Source organism: Nansenia antarctica, assembly GCF_963989245.1.
Source record: "Nansenia antarctica genome assembly, chromosome: 1".
Taxonomy (NCBI): domain Eukaryota; kingdom Metazoa; phylum Chordata; class Actinopteri; order Argentiniformes; family Microstomatidae; genus Nansenia; species Nansenia antarctica.
The window spans coordinates 43,298,538-43,324,045 of record NC_137674.1 but is presented as its reverse complement, the minus strand read 5'-3'; the positions used below and the strand labels follow the sequence as shown (position 1 = coordinate 43,324,045).

At 46.2% G+C, this 25,508-nt stretch overlaps 2 protein-coding genes across 2 annotated transcripts; one reads left to right on the top strand and one right to left on the bottom strand.

Moving 5' to 3' along the window:
* Window positions 1–2,533: 2,533 nt before the first annotated feature.
* Window positions 2,534–5,471, top strand: LOC308150237 (toll-like receptor 5; the record flags this gene model as incomplete). The annotated part of the gene is made up of 4 exons (XM_080523089.1): window positions 2,534–2,772; window positions 2,841–3,271; window positions 3,373–3,599; window positions 5,463–5,471. 4 exons carry the CDS (start codon window positions 2,534–2,536, stop codon window positions 5,469–5,471), a joined length of 906 nt encoding a protein of 301 aa, XP_080379215.1.
* A 102-nt stretch (window positions 5,472–5,573) lies between these two features.
* LOC308150226 (cytosolic 5'-nucleotidase 1A-like) lies at window positions 5,574–15,203 on the bottom strand (the record flags this gene model as incomplete). Its single annotated transcript, XM_080523079.1, has 6 exons — window positions 5,574–5,606; window positions 6,108–6,292; window positions 6,488–6,610; window positions 7,653–7,782; window positions 7,875–8,042; window positions 15,078–15,203. 6 exons carry the CDS (start codon window positions 15,201–15,203, stop codon window positions 5,574–5,576), a joined length of 765 nt encoding a protein of 254 aa, XP_080379205.1.
* Between the last annotated feature and the right edge of the window lie 10,305 nt (window positions 15,204–25,508).

Below are 25,508 nucleotides of genomic sequence, written 5' to 3'. Positions count from 1 at the left end.
GCGTGTATGTGTTCGTGTGTGCGCGCGCGTGCGCGTTCGTGCGCGTGTATGTGTGTGCGTGTGCGCGTGTGTGTGCGCGTACGTGCGCGTGCGTACGTACGTGTGCGTGTAAGCTTAAGTCAAAGTGGGCGGAGCTTGTGTCAAAGTGGGCGGAGCTTAAGTCAAAGTGGGCGGAGCTTGTGTAAAAGCGGGCGGAGCTTAAGTAAAAGTGGGCGGAGCGTAAATCAAAGTGGGCGGAGCTTGTGTAAAAGTGGGCGGAGCTTGTGTAAAAGTGGGCGGAGCTTAAGTCAAAGTGGGCGGAGCTTAAATCAAAGTGGGAGGAGCTTAAATCAAAGTGGGAGGAGCTTAAATCAAAGTAGGAGGAGCTTAAGTCAAAGTGGGCGGAGCTTAAGTCTAAGTGGGAGGAGCTTAAATCAAAGTGGGAGGAGCTTAAATCAAAGTGGGAGGAGCTTAAGTCAAAGTGGGCGGAGCTTAAGTCTAAGTGGGAGGAGCTTAAATCAAAGTGGGAGGAGCTTAAGTCAAAGTGGGCTGCGCTTAACTCAAAGTGGGCGGAGCTTAAATCAAAGTGGGAGGAGCTTAAGTCAAAGTGGGAGGAGCTTAAATCAAAGCGGGAGGAGCTTAAGTCAAAGTGGGCGGAGCTTAAATCAAAGTGGGAGGAGCTTAAATCAAAGTGGGAGGAGCTTAAATCAAAGTGGGCGGGGCTTAAATCAAAGTGAGAGGAGCTTAAATCAAAGTGGGAGGAGCTTAAATCAAAGTGGGAGGAGCTTAAATCAAAGTGGGAGGAGCTTAAGTCAAAGTGGGCGGAGCTTAAGTCTAAGTGGGAGGAGCTTAAATCAAAGTGTGAGGATCTTAAGTCAAAGTGGGAGGAGCTTAAATCAAAGGGAGGAGCTTAAGTCAAAGTGGGCGGAGCTTGTGTCAAAGTGGGCGGAGCTTAAGTCAAAGTGGGCGGAGCTTAAGTCAAAGTGGGCGGAGCTTAAGTCAAAGTGGGCGGAGCTTAAGTCAAAGTGGGCACAACAACCACACACGCGCGCACACACACACGCACGCGCACGCACACGCGCACGCTCGTACGCACGCATGCACGCGCACGCGCGCACGCGTACACACACACGTACGCACGCACACACACGCACGCGCACGCGCACGCGCGCTTAAGTCAAAGTGGGCGGAGCTTGTGTCAAAGTGGGCGGAGCTTAAGTCAAAGTGGGCACAACAACCACACACACACGCGCACGAACACGCACACACGCGCACGCGCGCACGCTCGTACGCACGCACACGCGCGCGCGCACGTGCACACACACGCACACATGCGCACACGCACACACGCACACACGCACGCACACACGTAGGGGATCGGCTGGTTGTAGATGCTGCATGTGTCTGTGCATGTGCGCGTGTGTGCGTGCGTGTGTGCGTGCGTGTGCCCGCGCGGGTGTGCGCGTGCGTGTGTGTACGTGCGCGTGTGTGCGCGTGTGTGCGCGCGTGTGTGCGTGTGTGCGTGTGCGCGTGTGTGTGCGTGTGTGTGCGTGTGTGTTCGCGTGCGTGCGCGTGTGTGTGTGCGTGTGCGCGTGTGTGCATGTGTACGTGTGCGTGCGTGTGTGTGCGTGTGTGCGTGCGTGCGTGTATGCGCGTGTATGCGCGTGCGTGCGCGCGTGCGTGCGCGTGTGCGTGCGTGTGTACGGGTGCGTGAGTGTGCGTGTGTATGTGTTCGTGTGTATGCGTTCGTGTGTGCGCGTGCGCGTGCGTGTATGTGTGTGCGTGTGCGCGTGTGTGTGCGCGTGCGTGCGCGTACACGCACACACACATACGCGCGTGCACACGCACACACACGTACTCACACACGCGCACGCACGCGCGCACGCACGCGCACGCACGCACGCGTGCGCGTGCATGTGCGCGTGCGTGTGCGCGTGTGCGCGCGCCCGCGGGTGTGCGCATGTGTGTGTACGTGCGCGTGCGTGCGCGTGTGTGCGCGCGCGCGTGTGTGTGCGCGCGCGTGTGTACGTGTGTGCGTGCGTGTGTGTGTGCGTGCGTGTGCGCGTGTGTGTTCGCGCGTGTGCACGCGTGCGTGAGTGTGCGCGTGTATGTGTTCGTGTGTGCGCGCGCGTGCGCGTTCGTGCGCGTGTATGTGTGTGCGTGTGCGCGTGTGTGTGCGCGTACGTGCGCGTGCGTACGTACGTGTGCGTGTAAGCTTAAGTCAAAGTGGGCGGAGCTTGTGTCAAAGTGGGCGGAGCTTAAGTCAAAGTGGGCGGAGCTTGTGTAAAAGCGGGCGGAGCTTAAGTAAAAGTGGGCGGAGCGTAAATCAAAGTGGGCGGAGCTTGTGTAAAAGTGGGCGGAGCTTGTGTAAAAGTGGGCGGAGCTTAAGTCAAAGTGGGCGGCGCTTAAGACAAAGTGGGCGGAGCTTGTGTCAAAGTGGGCGGAGCTTAAGTCAAAGTGGGCGGAGCTTAAGTCAAAGTCTTAACGAAATCCCAAAGTATTAACGAAATTCCATAAACTTGAACTTGTCTGGTTTGGTGAAAATCTCATAACGATGTGCACCCTGAACCGTAACATTTCCATCCCGCCACAGAATAGTTTGAAACTGCTGGATCTCAGCGGCAGCTACTTGCAGCTGATATGGGCTCAGGGAACATGCTTGGACGTGTTTGACAATCTCAACCAGCTCATTATTCTGAGTTTACGCTCCAACTCCCTTCAGTCTCTCCCGGAGGGTATCTTCAATGGTCTCACCTCTCTGGTGGACATGGACATCTCCTTCAACTCTTTGACGTACCTCCAACCAAACATCTTCTAATTATCCGTCTTATTACATCTTATAATAATCCGTCTAATTACAGCACGGCGTTGTGTGAGAAGGATGACGAGGGACTCATGCAGGAGCTACGTTTCTCCATCTTCATCACCTGCTCCACTATCCTCATCCTTGTCACCATCTGCACCATCGTTTTCGTCCGGCTCCGTGGACACCTCTTCATCGCCTACAAGAAAGTGAAGGCCAGGGTCCTGGAGGGCCCTAAAAGAGAGCCGCCCCCTGGTGGCAATGTGAAGTATGACGCCTACTTGTGCTTCAGCAACAATGACTACAGGTGGGTGGAAGCTGCGTTGCTGAAGAGGCTGGACTCTCAGCTGGCTGAGCACAACATCCTCCGCTGCTGCTTTGAGGCCAGAGACTTCCTGCCTGGCGAGGATCACCTGGCCAACATCAGAGACGCTGTCTGGGGAAGCAGGAAGACGGTGTGTGTCGTGTCTAAAGAGTTCCTAAAGGACGGTTGGTAATATAGTACATCATAATAAATGATATACAATACAAAAAAATCTCATGATGATGATGATTGATGAGTTATTGTATAATATTATTACTACCTCCAGGTTGGTGCCTGGAAGCCTTTTCTCTGGCCCAGAGCAGGATGCTGGAGGAGCTCAGAGGCCTTCTGATCCTGGTAGTAGTAGGGAAGATGCCTCCATATAAACTGATGAAGTACGAGCCAATCAGAAGCTTCATACAAAAGAAGGAGTACCTGCAGTGGCCGGATGACTCACAGGACCTGGAGTGGTTCTACGACAAGCTCACCTGGAAGATCCTGAAGGACAAGCCGGTCAAGAAGAAGAACGATCCTAACCCCAACCCCAACCCTAACCCTAACCCCAACCCCAACCCTAACCCTAACCCTGGTCCGGATATCAAACTGGAAATAATTTAGACAGTTAGAGCCTGAATAATTAAAACAGTTAGAGCCTGATGTTCATATTTTACTGTTTTCTGAAGTGAAACATTTTAACTTTATTATTTTTTGAGAAGATACTTTTATCTATTGTATACAAACACACTGTATTATGTTGATACTATGACCACATTCTGAATTCATACAAAACCAAATGAAGAGTGGAGGACTCTACTTTTGTAGGCAGTGACCTCCTACCTCTTCACCCCCCATCACCCCCTCTGTACAGTTCCTCTATTGTTAATAATTGAAAAAGAAGGGAAGTGGTCTTTCCTTCCTCTAGCATTGTAACTGCCAATGGCACTTGGTCCTAGCATGTAAGTCCTATCAGATAAAAGCATCTGCTAAATGTAAAAAATGTAAACCCTAACCCTAAAAATGTAGTTGGCCTAGGCTGTTTTATTGTGTCATTGCTTTTCTTCACCACTAGAGGGCAGTGTGTTAACAGTGTAGGCGTGTGTTGTATAGTTTTTTTCGATGGATTGCATAAACACTAAAATCTAAAGTATTACACAATTATCAAAACCTTACACTCAAGGAGCAAAACATCAACCCAGATTTGCACCACTATAAGCACAATGTCAGCCTCACACTTTTTGCAAAACAATACACACAGTGATTTGCAAAACACTAAACACACTTGTATACGTTAGCCACAGAAGTATATCATGATGTTACTTCCTTGCCATTCCAAAGCACTGACTGTCAAATCACCACACCTATGAGCCAATTGCCATCAGGTGCACAAACACATGATTGCTTAATTGTAGACACACCAATCAGGTTTAAGCACTATACAAATGCAACAGGTGAGTTCACCTGTCTTCAACCAAAATGGAAGGAGTCAGAAGAAGAAGAGTGAGGGTGAGAGGGGGAATCCACAGTGGAGGAGGAGGAGGAGGTAGAAGCCGATGTGGAGGTAGAGGAAGAGGAAGACCTGAAGCAGGAGAACGTGCTCATAGAAGAAACACTAGTTGACCATGTCGTGAACCACGGATTGACGCTGAGGGAGGCTGGACTAAAAGTTCAGCCAAATCTTAGCAGATATACAGTGGACATACATATGTGTTAAGGACATTTCGACGAGAAAACAGGTTCTCTTAGAGAATAAAGACAGCTGTAGTTCAGATCACAAATATTTTCCTTGAACAATTTAGACGAGGGCTTCGTAGACAGAGAAACCAGTCAGAAACCAGTGAGAACCAGCTCAGTGGCCCTGCGGTTAGAGTGTCCGCCCTGAGATTAGGGTTGTGAGTTCGATCCCCAACCGAGTCATACCAAAGACTATAAAAATGGTACCCGATGCCTCCCTGCTTGGCACTCAGCATTAAGGGTTGGATTGGGGACCCAGCGACATACCAGCGTCATGTCCAGGGGGTGTACTTGTACATCAAGCCGCCTCACGCTATGTAAACAAGAGATAGGCTCCTGCCCTACGGGCCATTAGGCTCAAGAACCATCGGTTCTCAAGGCTACTTACTTACTTCATAGACAGACTGTATTTTTACTGTTTAATCAAAATAAAATCTGTGACACCAACAAAATACCATTGTCTGAGTACAAAAAGGAAACACAGAACAAACCGTATAATGTCATAACTATACATGATAGACATTTAGGCACTTGGTCAGTCATATCCCAAACAGAGACACTGGTACACTGGACACGATAACTTGACGGATTGACACTATGGATTATAATGTCCTTTATTCAGTCTCTTAAATGTTCTCTTTATAGTCAACATAAGCTTTCATAAGCTTTCAGAGGAGGGTTTTGAATCTATGGTGAAAGCAGGCACATTGGCTCCAGGCAGCAGCACGGGCATTGGAAAAAGAAGGTTGTGAAGGCTCAGCTGATGCACATGATCAGGGTAGTGGTGGTCTAGTGGATAGTGAGTTGGACTTGGGATCAGAAGATTGTGAGTTCAAATCCCGCCTGAAGCCACACCACTACTAGTGTGCCCTTGGGTAAGGCACTTAGCCCTCAGTTACTCCAGGGGGAATGTCCTTGTAAGTCGCTTTGGATAAAAGCGTCTGCTAAATGGCAAAATTATAAAAATTAAAATTATTAAATTCATAAAAAAAAAATAATAATAATTGTGATCGACCAAATGTTTTATTTTGTGATCGACCAAGATCCTTATCGATCAATTATCGATCAATTATCGATCGTCGATGCCCACCCCTACTGAAGACACAATAGAATGTACACCAATGTACCACCCTCTGAAAACCATCTCTGCCCACACCACATCCCAGTGTCCGTTCAGTGCACAACGTGAGATTCATTTATCAATTGATACACTAAAAAAACTAGTTCGATTTGTGTTTCTATCGACGCCATGATGGTGTGTTGAATGATGGTTGTCCTCTGTGGACGTACACGATCGAGTGGCTTGTTCTCGTGTGCCTTCTCGTGTTCGAAGAACTTGTCCAGTCCGTGAGCCTTGAAGATAACCTCCGACTCGTCTGAGAAGAGGACCGCGTCCCCGTCAAAGGCAACCCGCAGCTGGGTCTCAGACACCTCTGTGATCTTCTCCGGGGTAAACATGGTGGCTGATGCAATCCCTGAGAGAGAGAGAGAGAGAGAGAGAGAGAGAGAGAGAGAGGCCCACCTCAAGTTCAGGTTGTTCAGTTAAAAGTAGTCTGAAAGATTGGTCAGACATGTTGGCCTCATTCTTCAAGGTATTTGGTAGTTGTTTTTTCATGACAGTTTAACACAACTGCAGAAATGTTAACAGTGACTGCCCTGTCTGCACCTACCCTCTTCCAGGGCCTCCCGGACCTTCACAGGGTCAGCAGACAGGTAAAGGTTGGTGTGGTAGGCCTTCAGGTACCCTATGGGACTATTCCCCCCTGTCATACAGAAACGCTCGATGAACAGCTCTATGGAGGGAGAAAAGGGTGTAAAGTCAACATTGCAATTAACAATTGACATGTCTTATCTTTCTTAATAAAAACGAACAAGGTGTTGGATGATACTTTTTAGCTGACTTGTTCAATTGGCACTATAAGTCAAACAAATGTGTGTGAACAATTATTCAGTTCCTTCTTTTTTTAGCTTCGGCCCAATGTTTGCAGTGCTAACGAAGGAAAGCCAGCAGCGTTGGCAAGTGAAGGTAGAACATAACTCTCAAAACACAGCTAAAGCCAGAGGTGTAGGCTCAACCTATTATGCCAAATATTTGCAAAACAACAAACAGGTTGACGGGCCCAATTAGTGCAGCGGCTGGTCCACGTAGAGGGAGAGATGCTACTGGACAGAAGGAAAGAGCCTGAGATTGTAGCTCACCCAGGGCAGATGTTTCCACTTGGCCAAGCTATTCTAGTGAGAGTGGGGTGTGAGTGTATTGCCCCCCCCCCCCCCCCCCGCATTCCTCTGTCCCCATCCCCCGTCCCCCAAGGATGCGTGGAATGTGCAGTGTGAGAGAGATCCCACCACCACCACCCCAGTATACCAGAGCTGTGTTTGTTTATGCATCTCTCAACAAGGCTTGATCCCTCTGATCTGAATGAAGCAACTCTCCTACATGCAACACAAGTAAGGTCATGTGACCTCTTGAATGAAAATCAGTGACACCTCATGTAGTGCAGCGCAAATAGAGAACATGTGATGAATGAAATACAGCAGCGCAATATTCTCTCTCACAAACACAGACAGACAGACAGACAGACAGACAGACAGACAGAATCACACATTGTTTGTGTTGTAGAATACCAGATGCACAGCTTAAAAACAGTTTTAGGATTCCATGGTTTGTGTGTGTGTGTGTGTGTGTGTGTGTGTGTGTGTGTGTGTGTGTGTGTGTGTGTGTGTGTGTGTGTGCATGTGCATGTGTGTGTGTGTGTGTGTGTGTGTGTGTGTTTGCAGGAGTGTCTGTGTGTGTGTGTGTGTGTGTGTGTGTGTGTGTGTGTATCAGGCACTCACTGTGGTGGTTGATGGAGTTAATGAGTCTGAGGCCAACGTGGGCGTGGTTGCTGGTCATGAGAACAACGTCAAACAGCTCCTCACTGTCAGGGTACAGATCCCTCAGCCGGGCGTTCACTGCTTCCAGAGCCTGGAGAATGCCACACAACACCTGTCAACATACTCTACTACACCATACCACATACAGTAGATTATGGGCGTGCATGCGTGTGTTTCTCTGACCTTAATGAATGAAAAGGCGGGGCCAGGCCTGAAGGGCTCTGTCTCATGCTCCATCTGGTACTTAAGGTACTCCTCAATGCCTTCATTCTCGTAGATCTGCTGCTCTACGTCCATGTTGAAGACGACACGTGCTGACACAGCGATGGTAATGGCATTTTCAGGCTTTGGCTAGTGGAAGAGAGGACACGTATACTTAATTAGTGAATTAGTCAATGTTCAACTGAAAACACACATTAGGTAATTGGGTAATTGGTCACAGTCAGATGCAATGCCTGCTGGGTAGAGTGATAGAGAACCACCAGGGCAGGAACAGGGAGGGGAAGATGCAGTGACGGCTGGGTAGTGATGGAGAGAACCACCCAGACAGGGACAGGGAGGAGGAGGTACTCTGGCACCAGAGTGAGGCTAAAGGTCTGGAAGTGTTTATTGCTCTTCAGCACTTGTTTTATGACCAGGTGGTGGACAGTGACAAGTTGAAACAAGTGTACAGTAAACATGTTGTCCCCCACGAATGATGTAGCGTCCCTCTATAAAAGGAGAGGGATGGAATGAAGCCTGTGAATGAAGCAAGACGTTTATTCATAAATGTTTTACAATTGCGTTTCTCAATCACTTTCTTACCCATAAGTAAGCCCAGCTAGGATGGTGGACTGTAAACGGGACCTCTATTGCACTTTCAAATTCCTTTAAGATTTAGACACTTGTTGTCTTGTTTTGTTATTATGTCTTTTATAAGAAAATAAAGAAACATTTGATCACAAAAAAGATTCACACAGATAATAATAATAATAATAATAATAATAATAATAATACATTAGAGTTATATAGCGCTTTTCTAGACACTCAAAGACGCTTTACAAACTGAAAAGATCGAGTAGTAATAGTAAAAAGAAACAAAAAATAAATAAAAGAAAGTATAGGGCACTGGCGCTGAATGGCGAAAATGCCCTTTTGAGTGGCAAAAACGAGAGGGTGTGCCCTATTAGTGCCCCTCCAATGGTCTAAACTTGACCATGTGCCCCCACCGTTGAAAAACATTGCGCTAAAGTGCCCTTTTGAGTGGCAAACATTTGAGGATGTGCCCTATTGGCTGCCCTTCCAATGGTCTAAACTTGACCATGTGCCTCCACCGTTGAAAAACATTGCACTAAAGTGCCCTTTTGAGTGGCAAACATTTTAGGATGTGCCCTATTGGCTGCCCTTCCAACGGTCTAAACTTGACCATAGTTGAAAACATTGCGTGATCTACTGGGATTTTCTCACACAACCATCTCTAGTGTTTACAGAGAATGCTCAGAAAAAGACAAAACTATCCAGTGGTCAGTTCTCTGGGCGGACATGGTGGTGTAATGGTGTGGGGAATATTTTCTTGGCACAAATCTGCAGCAATTGTGTGATGCTAGAATGTCAATATGGACCAAAATCTCAGAGGAATGTTGCCAGCACCTTGTTGAATCTATGCCACGAAGAATTAAGCACATTTTTGCATTTCATTAACCATCTGGGCTAAGCCCCGGATCTCCTACAATCAGAAATCCGCCCCTGGCCTAGACTACATAATGTTAATATTAAACATATTAATATAATATTCAAGGATGAAGACTATTTCACCATACATGACACATCATAGCTTTTTGCTCACTGATGGGGTCCCATGTTGTGCAGTATGTATGTGCCCTTTTTTTCTTTTCGCCCCTGCTCTTCAAACAGCTTGAGTCCGCCACTGGTATAGGGGTCTAATACATTTTTAGATTAGCCTACTAAACCTAAGCCTAAGTGTCTTTGTAGGACAATTGACTCAGTATACTGCAATTACACCGAGATTTCAGACGGAGAAGCAGCGAACAAGCAACGGCATTTTTTTTGGAAAAGTGTAGGATATCCGGAACAATATCAGGAACATCTGTTATTAAAAGACTGCCCTACGGATGGATCAGTGCTAGCACGCACTTTCCGACTAATCGGGCAGGTTATCGATTATCTAAATACATGGTTAATGCCATAAAACTGACAACTTTTAACACACATTTTCTAATTTCACTCATTCCTAATTTCTTGGATCCACCTCCATAGCAGTGGCGTAGCGGACGGGCCCGCAAGCGACGCACCGCGGGGGGGCCCCAGCCACTAGGGGGCCCCCTAACATTGGATTTTTTTATTTTTTTTATTTTTTTATTATTTAAAAAAATATGAAACAAAGAAAATAAGTGGCCCTTCATTGTGTCAAGCTTAATTTTAATATATAGGCCTATATTAACAAAGATATACATAGTTAGCCGTATCCAATAGCAACATGACTTTGACGTCACACGTAGGCAGCGAGACACAAGGAAAATGAGCAAGCGAAAATACAATACAAAGTACAATAAGCATTCTTTAGGTGGTGGTAGATTCTCTATTCGGACATTCGGAGTGAAAGAAAAACAACATACAGATGATAATTCACACAATATAATACCACGAAAGCGTACAGCACTAAACAATAACATTTATTTGGGCAGCATCATACTCAAACTCAGGCAGAAGGGCAGGGTCCGGCCAGGTTCACAGTCACAGGCTGTCAGTGCATCATAATTCAGCATGGTTAGGCTATATATAGCTGCTTCTTTTTCTATTCTACTATTCTATTCTACTTCTGCTGTCTGCGTCTCCCTGGGTATTCCTAGACCAGATGGCAAAAAGTAAAGAAATGCCACAATATACCAGGACTTAAGAAACGAGATGTCCAACAAAGGATTTGACTAACCCTGGTCAATTTTACGCAACAAGTAGACTCTGATGCAGCGGAGACAGGGTTGCCAGATGGGCTGGTTTTTGGTGGATTTAGCAGTTTTTAGATTGGTTAGGTTGGAAATTCTCAATCCCATCTGGCAACCCTTAGCGGAGAGTCTACAGATTGTGTATTTACAGATATCGCGCTGCTGTGCACACCACACTTTGTTAAAAGAAATAAAGCTTGTACTTTTCTACTTATAATACATTCTACTGATGTAGTCTACCATTTGGTTTTAGTTATTGCTCTCACTTGTTTGTACCTTTTGCTAAGTCAAGCATTTATAATGTAGAGTGCATATTGCGAAATTTCGCAACGTCAATAACGCATCGGCCTCTAAAAAACGCACTTTTTTTTTTTTTACCTCCGTTGCGAAAGGGCCCCCGCCGCCACCTTGCGGGGGGGCCTCGGGATTTTGCGGTACGCCACTGCTACTTATAATACATTCTACTGATGTAGTGTAGTCTACCATTTGGTTTTAGTTATAGGCTATTGCTCTCACTTGTTTGTACCTTTTGCTAAGTCAAGCATTTATAATGTAGAGTGCATATTGCGAAATTTCGCAACGTCAATAACGCATCGGCCTCTAAAAAACGCACTTTTTTTTTTTTACCTCCGTTGCGAAAGGGCCCCCGCCGCCACCTTGCAGGGGGGCCTCGGGATTTTGCGGTACGCCACTGCTACTTATAATACATTCTACTGATGTAGTGTAGTCTACCATTTGGTTTTAGTTATAGGCTATTGCTCTCACTTGTTTGTACCTTTTGCTAAGTCAAGCATTTAGAATGTAGAGTGCATATTGCGAAATTTCGCAACGTCAATAACGCATCGGCCTCTAAAAAACGCACGTTTTATTTTTTATTTTTTTTACTCCGTTGCGAAAGGGCCCCCGCCGCCACCTTGCGGGGGGCCCCGGGATTTTGCGCTACGCCACTGCTCCATAGTGGACATAACATGCCACTTGGCTCACAACTTCGTCACGTAGTAAGTTTGGAAAATAGTATCGAGATCATTACAGCAATTAAAACACTTACGCAGAAAAAACTTCGCACCACTTTGCGTGTGGGGGAGACTGACATACCAGGGCGATTATTCATTGTCCAGAAAATGTCGGCGTGGCTGCCTTTCAGATTAAAAAACAGTTGTTTATTGGTAGCTAAGCAACGGTAAAAATGTAACTTCGATAACGGTAATATACAAACGCGGAGTAATATGAAAATATGTGTCAACATTCCATTTCGCCGTGCGTATATCGTGGCACGGCTGGAACACAAACTGACCAATAGAGACAATGGACCGGATCTATCAGTTGTATAAAGTTCAACTTGAGTTGATATAGTCAGTGCTTTGTTGACCGTTATGATCAGGGCTGCCAAGTTTCACCAAAAGTTTGGAGTGAGATGTTTTGGCGGTGGAGCGACCCAAAACTGCACGTTTTGGCAGCGGCGGCCCCTCTCTCCCACCCAATTATTTGTGTAGTTTCCTGCAATTGTACATGTTGTTCATAATAAACCAGCACAAGAAATGAAAATAATTAACATTTTATAAAACAAGAACAAAATTCAGACAATATATCATATTTATGAAATCTTAATAAACAAATACAGTAGCCTACAGACTCTAAAAGAAAAATGGGCCCCATCAACAGGACTCAGCCCCTTGGTCAGCAGCAGAAAGACCCGTGATCATCATCTTATATACAGTGCATTGCTCATAGATGGCTATCATGTTATACAGTACAGGGTTTTTCCTGGGTCAGAATGAGGGCTTGGTGGTTGATCTTGTGCGCCCACATTTTTTTTGAGGGACCCCCAATTTAATAATAATAATAATACATTTATTTTATAAGGCGCCTTTCATGGCACTCAAGGTCGCCGTACAACACAGTTACAAAAATACAGTCAAACAGTTAAAAAATGACAATCAAACAATTACAATATAAAAAGCAGCAGCAGCAGGGCATTCAATAGTCGGGAGGGTGGCTCAGAGATAAGCCTGCCTGAAGAGGTGTGTTCTGATGTGTGTTTTGAATGGGTTTATGGTGTCAATGTTCCTAATGTCGGGGGGGGAGGGAGTTCCAGAGGCGAGGGGCAGAGCGGCTGAAAGCTCTTGCCCCCATGGTGGACAGACGGGCAGGGGGGACAGTGAGGTTGATGGCGGAGGCTGACCTGAGGGACCGGGTGGGAATGTTGATGTGGAGGAGGTCGGACAGGTAAGGGGGGGCGAGGTTGTGGATGGCTTTGAATGTGTGGAGGAGGATTTTGTAGTCAATGCGTAGTTTAATGGGAAGCCAATGGAGTTGTTGTAGAACGGGGGTGATGTGACTGATGACAGGGGTTCTGGTGATTATACGGGCAGCAGCATTCTGGTAACAAATTTCTGATGGAATCCACCCGTCCAGTGTGACCAAAAGTAGCCCAATCTGGCAACACTGCTTGCTACGTTCTTGCAGCTCGCGTGAACACAGGTTCTTCCATCAGCACTCGCCTACCGCTTCGATTGCCGACTCAAGTTAACGCGCGTGCAGAAAGATGCCACGAAACTCATGTCCGGTAGCTTTCTTTCAAGGAATTTAAAAAATAAAAGTCAGGTAAAACAATTGTTATTTCTCGCCGTGAGAAATAGAGGTGAGAGCGTGAGAACTGGTTGAAATGCGTGAGTCTCACGGCGATTGCGTGAGACTTGGCAGCTCTGGTTATGATGATGTCACAATGCCCGATGTGATGATATCACAATACCCAAATATGTACAGCGATATGACGTACTCCATTCATCAGAGCATCCGGGTACTTTTCCCTCCCGTCATGTCCACGCCCGTTTGGGTGGTAGAAGTCTTAGGAGTTTGACTGGCGGTCAATGCAAATCGGTGGTCTTTGCTACTTTAATACGCTAGAATAAGTAAACTGTATTGCTTTTTAGCTATTAGTTGCCCAATGCGATGGCCAGTCAGGCAAACAATTATATAGTGTCGTTACCGTTATATGGAAAAAAAATATGAAATAGGGGTTGATTCATCATAGCAGTCATACGTCATCTCCCTGTCATCAGGGATTTGTAGTTCTTCATTTAATTTGCTGTGTAAATCCTTAGATGAAAGCGTATATGAAGATGTTATAGCTAGCTAGCTACGATTTATCATCAAAATAATGAACAGCAAGCTAGATCCAAAACTAGGGCCAGTGGAGGAGGGCAAGTGTCACATTGGACAGACTACCAAAACAGAAAAATAAAGTATCTTAACGACAGCAAAAGTGATAGCTAGATGTCAGAAATACATTACCTGTAGATTCAATACGGTACTTGTATATGTCAGGATATGGCTTAGGGAGGCAGACTGAAACACATCAACCCCTATTTCATTGACTTTTTCTATATAACAACGTCGATCATTGATCGGTAACGACACTATATAATTGTTTGCCTGACTGGCCATTGGATTTGAGATCCTAATATCTAAAAAGCAATATTGTTTTCTTATTTTATCGGATTAAAGTAGCAAAGACCACAAATTTACATTGACCGCCAGTCAAACTGCGAACACTTCTACCACCCAAAAGGGGGCGTGATCGTTCTGATGACAGGGAGATGACGTGTAACTCCTCTGATGAATGGACATTTCACAGGGACAGCCTTTTAGGGACAGCTGACCTGTTGTTCTCGTCCTGTGTTGCCTATTGATCATCTTGGTAGGGAATGTGGTATTCCGTTTTAAGATGCAAAACGTTAGACCAGCCATTCAGATAAAAATGATAACTAGTTGCTTAAAATCGCCCTCTCACTTCTGACTGCAGATACCTGACCGAAGTGTGTCTGTCTTCTATCATTTAGTCAGTGGGTGACAACACAGCTTAATTATTGTTGCCCAAGTGAACACATGAAAGCACATGAAATTACTTATTTATTGTATGGCATCAATTCACTTCCAAAATATCCATAGATTGGATCCAGTATTGTTATTGATCAAAAGCTAAGGGTGATTGCTTGATTAGACGTTATTAACTCCATAGATTAATTTGTCACACAAGACAATAAGAATGAAGCATCCATAATTCCTTAAAGAAACAGGAAAACTGGAAACTCCTCATCGCCAACCAAAAGTGTGTCAGCTTGACATGTCTTAATTCCTTTCCACTACAGGGGTTTTGCATAAAGACTTATCATTACCTTGTGTGCCCTATCAATGAGTTGTTTTCACAGTGCAGTGGTTTCCACTAAAGCAAGGCAAGCAAAACTTTTTAAGATAATCACAGATAGAGAGAGCGAGAGAGCGCGAGAGAGAGAGAGAGAGAAAGAGAGAGAGAGAGAGAAAGAGAGTGAGAGTGAGAATGAGAATGTGTGTGTGTGTGTGTGTGTGTGTGTGTGTGTGTGTGTGTTTGTGTCAGAGAGATGCTCTGTATCTTTATCCTCATGTCATGAAGACTCCTACTCACTGATTTGGGTTTCCTGATGGTGGAGGGGTGAGACAGGGTCTTGGTGCCTTCCCATGGTGCTGTGCTGGTACCGTTGATGACTGTGTCCTGACTGGTGGCGTTGAGTGTGCGACCGATGAGACTCATCCTGCCTCTCGCATCTACTTAACGACTTTCTCTCGTCTCTCTCTCTTTCTTTCTTTCTTTCTTTCTCTCTCTCTCCTCTCTCTCCCCTCTCTCTCTATCTCTCTCTCTCTCTCTTTATGTTGTCCTCACAAAGTCCCTTACTCTCACTCCTTTACTATCCCCTCTCTCTCCTTCTCTCTCTCTCTCTCTCTCTCTCTCTCTGGCAGTCCTCATTCACACTCACTCACATTCTCATACCTGGTGCATTCAGGAGATGTGAGCTACATTAAAGCTACTCAGCAGAACGGTAGGAGCGAGAGAAGAGGAGGAGAGATGTTGTTGAAGGGGGGAGGGATGGAGAGAGAGACGCTACAGTAAATCCGAGCTGTTGGCACATTCTTGTTTTTGACATAGGGTCCCTCCTCTGCATCATGCATCGTGCTGTGTGGTCTCTCTCTCTCTCTCTCTCTCTCTCTCTCTCTCTCTCTCTCTCTCTCTCTCTCTCTCTCTCTCTCTCTCTCTCTCTCTCTCTCTCTCTTGACTTCAAGCCATTATGTCCTCCCTCTTAACCCTTTGCTGGCTCTGGATTGCTATTTCCATACTTCCTGCATTCAGTTGATGTAACGTATGTGACAACTACATAATGTGTATGTGACAGCAGACGCGTGCATCAGTATGTAATCATACATGCTGACCCATCATGTTGAAAATCACAGTGTGTCGACCCCCTCTCTGCTATGACAGAACATAGGGTCATCGAACCATATGAAAAGCTTAAAAAACGCCTGCATAGAGGAGTCTGATATCACCAAAGCTTACACTTGCTTTAAACTCAAGATATTAGTCTACAACTGAGGTAGAGTCTATTCTCTATCCTCAGTTGCCCTCATACTGCTTCGTTCCCTCTGAGTGTGTTGTACACACCTTTTTCCTGCTTAGTGGTCTGGGAAATGGTTTCACTGGTTCATTGGGTCCCCTCTGGGTTCTGCAATGATTCCTTATTGCCTCTCTCTGCCTCTGCAGCTTTCTCAGTCAGATAGAATTACAGCGTAGCAGTTGCCAGGCAACCACTGGACTTACTCTGGCTGGGAGCCCACTCACCTGGAAGCTGATTGGCTGCCGAGAGTTCAGGCTCTGGATATAGCCTGAGAAATGATGTCAGGGAAACTAGGTGCCTGCAGGAAAAGAAGATCAAGTATCACTTTTGCTTTGAAGAACACAAATTGAGGATTATTTCCTCAGTGGTTTTTTATCACAACAGAGACAGTTCTCATCAATGAATGGTGTCTGGAGGGGCATGTTAAACAGATATCCTCTTAAATGGTTTAGAAAGACACAGGTGTACAGATCACCTACCAGATGCACAGGCAATCACTGGACTGGCTCTGTCATATCTAAATCAATCACATATGACATGCATGCAGTACTACATCATACATGGTTACAGATTCACATCCAAGGAAGGCTGGTCATAAACTCCAACCTCCCCAGTGGGAGGGTCACAATTGCAATTCACACCATGTGCAGCGTCTGTGACATGATCCATCTAAGCCATAAGAATAGAGAGACAATGTGTCATGCTGTGAGCTGTGACCCTTCTTCCTTCAGGCTCTCAGATTAGATTAGACCTTTTTGTCATTGCACAGAGTATTGTGTATTTTTTGCTCTGGGCAGCGCACCTTGAGCAATTAGGGGCTAAGTGCCTTGCTCAAGGGCACAACGCCAGCAACCCTCCAGTCACCAGCTCACATGCAGCTCCCTCCTGAGGCGCGGATCGAACCAACAACCTTCCAATTGCTAGCCGGCCTCTCTAGCCTCTAGGCTACCCCCCCCCCCCATTCCATCAGGGGAATAGTTCTGAAGAACACTATTGATTGTCTGTTGACATAGGCAGGCTGGCATTTCCAATCTAGTAGGGAAAGGATTTCCAATTGTCGAGGACTAGGAATGGTCAATGTGGACCCATAAGAAATGTTACTATAATACTAATTTGTTTCAAGCCAAACAAAGCAAATATAACTATTACACAAGATGAAAAATCATTGAACTCTTTTTTGGCTCTCTCACACTTGGCCATTAGCACCAATAGAGGGCAGCAGAAGATAAGTCCTCTCCCACAGTATGTGGGAACATTCTAATCTAACCGTTTTTGAATAGGTCCCATCCACTCCAAAGTGGAAGTGAGAAAGAGGAAGGGGAAGTCGACACAACTGCAACCTGAGAATTGATCATTTAATAGCTTTCAATACAACCAAGATAAAACATGCTTTACACATGATATACAAATCATATTTGAATGTCATTCAGTAGCAGTCCTGTCTAAATGGACTGACTTATATAGCGCCTTATTCTAAAGCTCTTTACAGCAGCCTATCATTCACACATTCACACACCAATAGCAGCAAGCTACCATGCAAGGCGCCGGCCCGCTCACTGGGAGCAATTTGGGGTTCAGTGTCTTGCCCAAGGACACCTCGACATGTGGCCAGCCGGGGCTTGAACCACCGCTCTTCCGACCTTGCGATCATTAGACGCCATGCCACAGATCATTAGACCCTGTGCCACAGCCGCCCCCTGTCTGTGATGAGACGTCTGCCCATCACGGTTGTTTATCTTTATTGAATGTGTAATTTAGACAGAAAACACATCACAGCCTTCCAGTTTGCAGGTGGAAGAGCATTACATTGCCTCTCATTTGTTCTTACAACAGGGTTGGGGTTTTGAATTAATAAATATAAATGGCCTATTTGCAATCATTGAATTTGAACATAATTCCAGTGACATCAACCACTATTATACCACTGAGTCCTATACCCTACAGAGAGGAAGAGGATTTATGATATTATACAATATTATATTGTACTGTTAATTTGTTGATTATTGTTGTTGATTGAGGAGCAATATTCCAAGGTATTTTTACTATATAATTTATAGCTGTATGTGATTTATATGAGAAATAACATTTGATTTGGATGTGATTTGATTTAGAGTGAAGCCCTTGTGTATCAGTTCCAGAGAGGTAGAGCAAAGCCCTTGTTTGGAGCTGCAGCCTTTGTGTTCTACTCCCAGATCAGACCCCTGTGGCGCTGCAGGGGTTAACGGCACCAACATGCAGGCAGTTGGGCCACACCCACCAGGCTGATTTGAATAATGCCGGCATTTGATGCAAGGCTCAGAGAGGGCTCCTCCCCCTACTTACCCTGGAGTGGCGGGAAACGCCGGGGAGCGAGGGAAGAGAAGAGAAAAGACTGCAGTGGCTGACTACCTAAGGAGCTTATCTACTACTCTCTACCTGCTGGCATCAGGTCGTCTTGGCACATAACTTAAGAGGAAGGGAGGAGAGGGAGAGAGGGATATCAGTCCACACCCACCCTGTTTTGGCGCGAGACGGATAGAGAGATAAAGCCCTTTCAGTAGACCAGTGGGAAGGGCCTAAAGGCGGGCATGAGTGGAGTGGGGAAGACACATAGTATAACACCCACCCAAACACCCCCCCCTCCCCACACACACACACACACACACACACACACACACACACACACACACACACACACACACACACACACACAGTACACAGCCCAGAGGATAGAAGCAAGGCAAAATACTATCTTAACGTTAATCAGTATTCCAAAGTAACCCCACAGGTTTGTTCATTCCCCTCAGTGTCTTTGTTCTAACTGCGACTTGGGCTGGCTCTGGGCAGGACAATAAACACCTTCTGCTCCTCCTCCATTTCTCCCCTCTCTCTCTCTCTCTCTCTCTCTCTCTCTCTCTCTCTCTCTCTCTCTCTCTCTCTCTCTCTCTCTCTCTCTCTCTCTCTCTCTCTCTCATACACACACACACACACACACACACACAGAGACAAATGTCGAGAATCTACTTGCAGACAGAAACCATACAATGTGTGTATGTGTGTGTGTGTGAGTGGGGGGTCATTCACAGTAAAGAGTCCACCGTTGAGAGAAAGCCACCACATTCAGAACAGAGAAAGAGACCACAGGCCGGCAGTTCCCAGCACTTCCTGCCTCCAAGGGGCCCTTTACAAAAACAGGAAGTGGGAGCTGTTTCTGTGTTTCCAGGGCTAAAAAGCTCTCAGACACACACACACAAACACACCCACACACACAGACATGGAAAAGGAGGGCATTGATCTAAATGTACTGTATGGTTGCCAGAGCACAAAGATCTACAGTCTATAAGATTTGAATCTAATGTCAGACATGGGATCACTCACTGTGTGTGTGTGTGTGTCTCTCTCACTGTGATAATTAGCAGTTGCGTGCATGTTGTGTGTGGGGAGGGGGTGGGGGAGACTGATTAGTGAAGTTCTGGCTGAGGCTTCATTTGAGACAAAGAGTGTGTGTGTGTGTGTGTGTGTGTGTGTGTGTGTGTGTGTGCGGGGGGGGGGGGGGGGGGGGGGGCTGGGTGGGCAGAAGAGGTCCTGTGACAACTATGGGGTCTGCAGGGGGTTAAAGGGGATGGGGGAGGGGGAGGGAGTAATGCCTCTCTGAGTAGCTTGGGGGAATGCGGGAGGGGGGAGGGGGTACTTCAATGGGACAACATTCAAAAGATGCAGCAAGTGTCCCCAACTACAACTGAGGCAACGTTATACTGTGGAGGCAGAGGTGAACAAAGAAACATCTGCTGACTGACAAAGCACAGAGGAACGCATCAATGGCTCCATGCTGGAGATAGGCCTGAAACATAAGCAGCAGGTTAACTAATATAGACCATTTAGTTGACACTTTTATCCAAAGCGACTGGTAGTTCAGTGAGTGTATACATTTTTTGTATGTATGGTCCCAGAATTGAATGAACCCTCAACATTAGCTTTGTTTGCGCAAAGCTCTTTCAACTGAGCCACACAGGGCCAATATTAAGAAAATATAAAGAAGCAAAAAAATAAAAGAATACACACCAGTCAGGTTACATTTTCTACCACATTTAAGACAACCTTCATCAATGTATGGGTTAAATTAAATGATAAAATTAGAATTATTATCCAAAGGACTACTATCACATGCACAACACAAAAACACACCACACACACACCCCCCCAATCAGTATGTGCTGTGTTACCACTGAGAGTGGACCAGCTGTCTGTATGAGGCCCAGTTCCCCCTCTTCTTCTCTCACCCTGCTTAACCATTTACCAGCGCCATGGTTACACCACACATGCTAAAGCTCCTGTTACATCACCGCTGGGACAACCTACAGCGGCTCCTCTGACTCCTGCCTCTGAACACTGCTGACTCTAGGGACTGAGACATTCATCAAACCTTGTTTCCCAAAGCCCCAGCTTTACTGTTAATACGGTGCTAGCAGTGATCATGCGAGTCTCAAAAAGAGCCTTTGATTCAGTGGGTGTTGTCAGAATGGGTCACCGCAGCGTCTCCTCCTCGGCAGAGGACCATTTTGTGGCTGGTTCCGAGAGTCGACCGGGCTCTAGCAGGCAGGCTAGGTAGTAGGACAGCATATGTGTCTGTGGACTTTTTTTGGCGGGTTCATCAGAATCAGCGCTCGGGTCTGTCTGGACCCAGATGGCAGCAGTGTTTAGACTAACAGGATAAGGATTAACTCCAGATTAGACAGGCGAGTTGACAAGCCAGTGCCCCACCATGACACAGCTGCGCCCGCTCCATAGTAAACCCCCGCGAACCCCTCTCAGATACGACTCCACTACGCACAGAGTGGCTGTCTTTCTACGTCCTCCGTTTATATAGCTGTACAGAGTCATGCAGTTTGCTAAATCAAAAGAAAAGTTCTCCTCAACCTTGCCCTTAGTAACTGCTTGGTATTCAGATGCAAGTTAATGAGAAGACAGCAAAAACAAACTGTTGGTTTTGTCTACAGACAGACCAACGTGTACTGCCTATAAAATCCAAACAGTGGTATGTCCCAAGTTAGCTAAGGCCAGATGCGGACAGAGCGTTAGAACATATACAGCATGTTCCAACTGAACTGGTTCACTCCTCTTATGTAACGCTGGCCTTGGAACAGAACAGTGAGGGTGGGGTGGGGGGGATATACTACTACTTCAGAGGATAAGCGAAATATAAGCACCTGAGGAGAGGGTCAGCGACAGACCTGGTAGAGAGAGAGAGAGGGATGTGATGAACTTTAAGGGATAGAAAAAGACATGAAGAAGCAGACAGAATGTGTGCACGAGTTTGTCTGTGTGTACGTGTGTCTGTGTGTGTGTGTGTGTGTGTGTGTGTGTGTGTGTGTGTGTGTGTGTGTATCACTGCAGCCCTATGGCCTCATTAGGATCACATGGACAGTGGCTACCAGGGCCCGGCTCAGTTCCAATGACACAACCAGGATGGAATGTGGGTCAGTGGGAAGAGAGATGGAGGACTGCGATCTGAAAAACGGTATGTGTCTGTGTGTGTGTGTGTCTTCTTGATCATCTCTTCCCTCTAAGGTCATATCAGTCAATTTAAAATAGAAGAAGGGGAAGGGTGTGTGCTGTGAAAAACATTGAGTAATAGAGGAATATAAGTAGGCTCTTTTTTCAATATTCTCTCCACCCGTGGCTAAGCGACGGCAATCCTGTCACCATTCCTGTGGAAAGACTAACAGGAGGCCTTTAAAACGCCAATATCCTTACACATCCGACAGCCTCTTTCACTGTATCACATGATACTCATTTAGATAAGCAAGTATTTGCTTATCATCGAAATGTCAATGCCCGAAGAAGATTAGCAAATAACAGGAAACATCTGTCACACTCTCCCTTCAAGGGAAGAAAGAAAGAAAGAACCAAAGAGCCGCCAGTATGTTTTACAGCCTCCCAACCCGTATACGACCGCTGACCTCTTGGCCGACCTCTCCGAACTGATAAGTCGTCATCTCTTGTGTGTTTATGGTCCGTTTCCTCTCTCTTGACTCAATACACACAACATAACTAGCTGCATAACTAGGCCCGTCAGAACACAGAGTGCAGAGAAACCAGTTCATCAACATGGCGACACACAGACACACACACATACACACACATACACATACACACACACACACACACACACACAGCTCCGATGTCTCTTTGCGTGAAGTGCAGAAGAGGTATGAGATTCCTCGCGGTAACAGCTACGGAAGGGAGGGGTCCGTTGTGAAACCCTCTGTTCTCCGTCAAGAACAGGGATGCAGTTGTTCACCGATGTTGCTCAATTCAATGATGGTTGGAAGTTCACACCGGCATTTCTGGCTTTAAGAAAGCACTTTGATATCGTTTGCATTTTATGGATGATGGATACCTGGCAGGGCTCCTCTCCTTGTTAGAACAACCTCACCTGTGCCTAGACCTGTTTACCTTTCTCCGTGTTGTAATAGGATTGGATAACTAGCCTGGGGTAGACACACTGCAGCTCAGAGGTGAGGGAGGGAATGTGGGCGATTAATTGTATGAAAAGGATCAGCTATGGACGATTATGCACACGCACGCACACACACGCACACACATACAAAGGAGTTTAGTGTAAGACAGATGATTGTCTGCTGCTGACCTGCAGCCCAATTGAGTCACACATACACACACTCACAGACACACACACACACACACACACACACACACACACACACACACACACACACACACACACACACACACAGTCAGCGTAACTCTCCCTTAGCTGGGCTAACACTTGACCCAATCACAAAGAGCAGATGAACACAAACGGGCCTCTGCTATCTCACTGTCTCGTCTCTGACCCTAGCCCACCACCCCCCTGCCACACCTCTAGTTAAGCACAATTAACCAATCAACCAATTAGCCAGACCGAAATAAATCAGCTTTCTGTCCACAGAATTCTTATAGTACCTGCTTTGCTAGGCTGAGCACTGTTGCTAATCTAAATGAGCATTGAGAGAGGGGTCTGATTAGTATTGTAGTGACGCAGGCGTTATCAAAGAGATGTACCAATGAACATAGATTTAGTGTAATGACTGAGATAGAGATACAAATCTAAGGGTGGGATTTTTCATAGTGTGAGAGGAGGCGGTGATGTCCTCCAGTGGGGAGGAGAGGATAGATAAATCAGGATGAGGACATCTCTCTACACCGCCGGCCAGCCGAATCATCAATTATCCACAGACCCACCCTGATCAGACTCTGTGGTCTGACTACCTCTAGAGCTCCCACACACATAGGCTTCAACCATGTCACGCATTATGCTCACACAGACAAATCACTGCCTTCACACAAGACACACAGAAGATAATAGAAACATATACTGTACGGCACCTAGTACTAACAAAAAAGTTTGTTTTTGACGCGGGAATCAGATTTGTGAGAATTAAACATATGAGCATGAAGAACACATGCAGACAGCTACCCACCTCACACACATGTGTAGAAGTGATCACATACGCATGTGTGCAGTTGCTCCATGGGCGTGAGCTCCAGACCAGAATATCCAGTTGGGTGAGGCTCAATTTTAACCGTCAGGGGGCCTCAACACAGACTGTCAACACAGAACTTCACAGGACAAAGACATCCTCTGACATCACCACTTCCTGGGGAGAGATCCTAATGCTGCACAGGAAATGGGGGCACAATCTTTAGGGGTATACATGCCTTTTCTCTTCACAGCCAATGTTGACACATGCATTTTCACTGTTTATTGTTTTGTCTTTTTTTTAATCAAGTATTATTTACCTAACTTGCTCTGGGCTAAATGTCAAATAATCATTCATTTCCCATGCTTTACAGTAAAGGTGCAGAGCAGGTTGCTCCTATCTGATCCAGACTATCTGCTCTGAAATGGCTTTACTTCCTGGTATATATGTTACAGTACATGTGGGAATACGGTACATGTGGGAAAACTAGGGTTAGGGTTAGGTGCTACGTCGACTTGGTACATGCTGGCATGTCTAACCCTAACCCTAATCCTAACCCTAACCCTAACCCTAACCGTAGCACCCTAGCACCTAACCCTAACCCTAGTTTTCCCACATGTACCGTATTCCCACATGTACCATAACATATATATATATATATATAAAAAAAACAATCATCACTGATTACAATCTCAGGGCCATTCCCTACAGTTGACTACTGTTTCTCTGATTGACTTCGTACAACCGGACATGGTGGAAGGCTGTTCACAGGGCAGGGGACCATCTCTTCCCTGGGTTTTCAGAAGGGTGCAAACATTGCAGATGTACTGCATGGAAAGCACACAACGTACTTTCATGTACACTACCATCTTTTTGCAGTATACAGTACTTCCATCAGTACTGTACTACTATCTGCAATAGTCTGAGAGCTCAACATAATTGTGTAACCCTAAGGCCATTAGAGAGCCCTAGTCCATAGATGACTGGAGAAGTGATGCCCTTAGGGCTCAGAAAACAGCCCAGTTTATGCTGAATGTATGGTAATCACAAACCGCCAACCTTCTAACAATACAGGGTGCGGCTGGTTTATCAGGCTGGTCGTCCATGCAATGAGAATCTATTAAACCTGTCCTGTACCTCAGGCCACAGCCCTGCCCCAGTACCCAGCTCCTGTTGAGACAGGTTAGTGACGTTATCAATGGTCGCCTGGGTGAGTACTTTCTCACACTGAAGAAAAATCTCAGTCACGGGGTAGGAGGCCAATAGTTGTTCTAAAAAGTATTTGATGTGATATGGGCTAGCCATGACTTTTTTTTCGGGAATGCAAAAACACCACATCTCCAAGTGGACTTTTAGACCTTGAACTACCACCTCAGATGGGGAACGGCTTGATTATAAACTTGGATAATCTTCAAGTTCCATGGAGGCGAATCAAAGGAACCGAAGCTAGTGCAGACTCTTGCTCCAGCATGGCTGTGTTGGTGGAGGCTAAGTGCTAATTGGCCTAGGGTTGCCACGTTAAAAGCTGCCTCATTGTGTGAGCGGTTCACGAGCATACGACGACAGAGCCAGCTGTGTGTAAGGGGCTCTGGCCGGGGACAAGCACGCGACTCCAACCTCGGTCACTGCGGGTCTGAAGAACCTAGTGCCAGGTGCTAACAGGCCCTTCACAACACATACACAAGCTGAGTGGCCATACACCCTGACATCAGGGTGCAAACACTCTCCTGCAGTCAGGACAAGGCAGAAGTACACAGAACATGACACAAGTGTTGATTTGAGGACCAATAAGAATCCATCAGAGGACAGAGAGAAAGTGCTCCTCTTTTTCCCCCTTCCTCCACTACTCTCTCCATTCCAGTCCATTTTGCAACTCCTCTAACATGTCTTCATGGAGCCCTGAAAAGTAAGCAAAGGAACTCGGTCACTGCTCTGATAGTGCTACAGAACCCAGCTCAGAGTAGCAGCTCACACAGCCCCTCGCTTCAA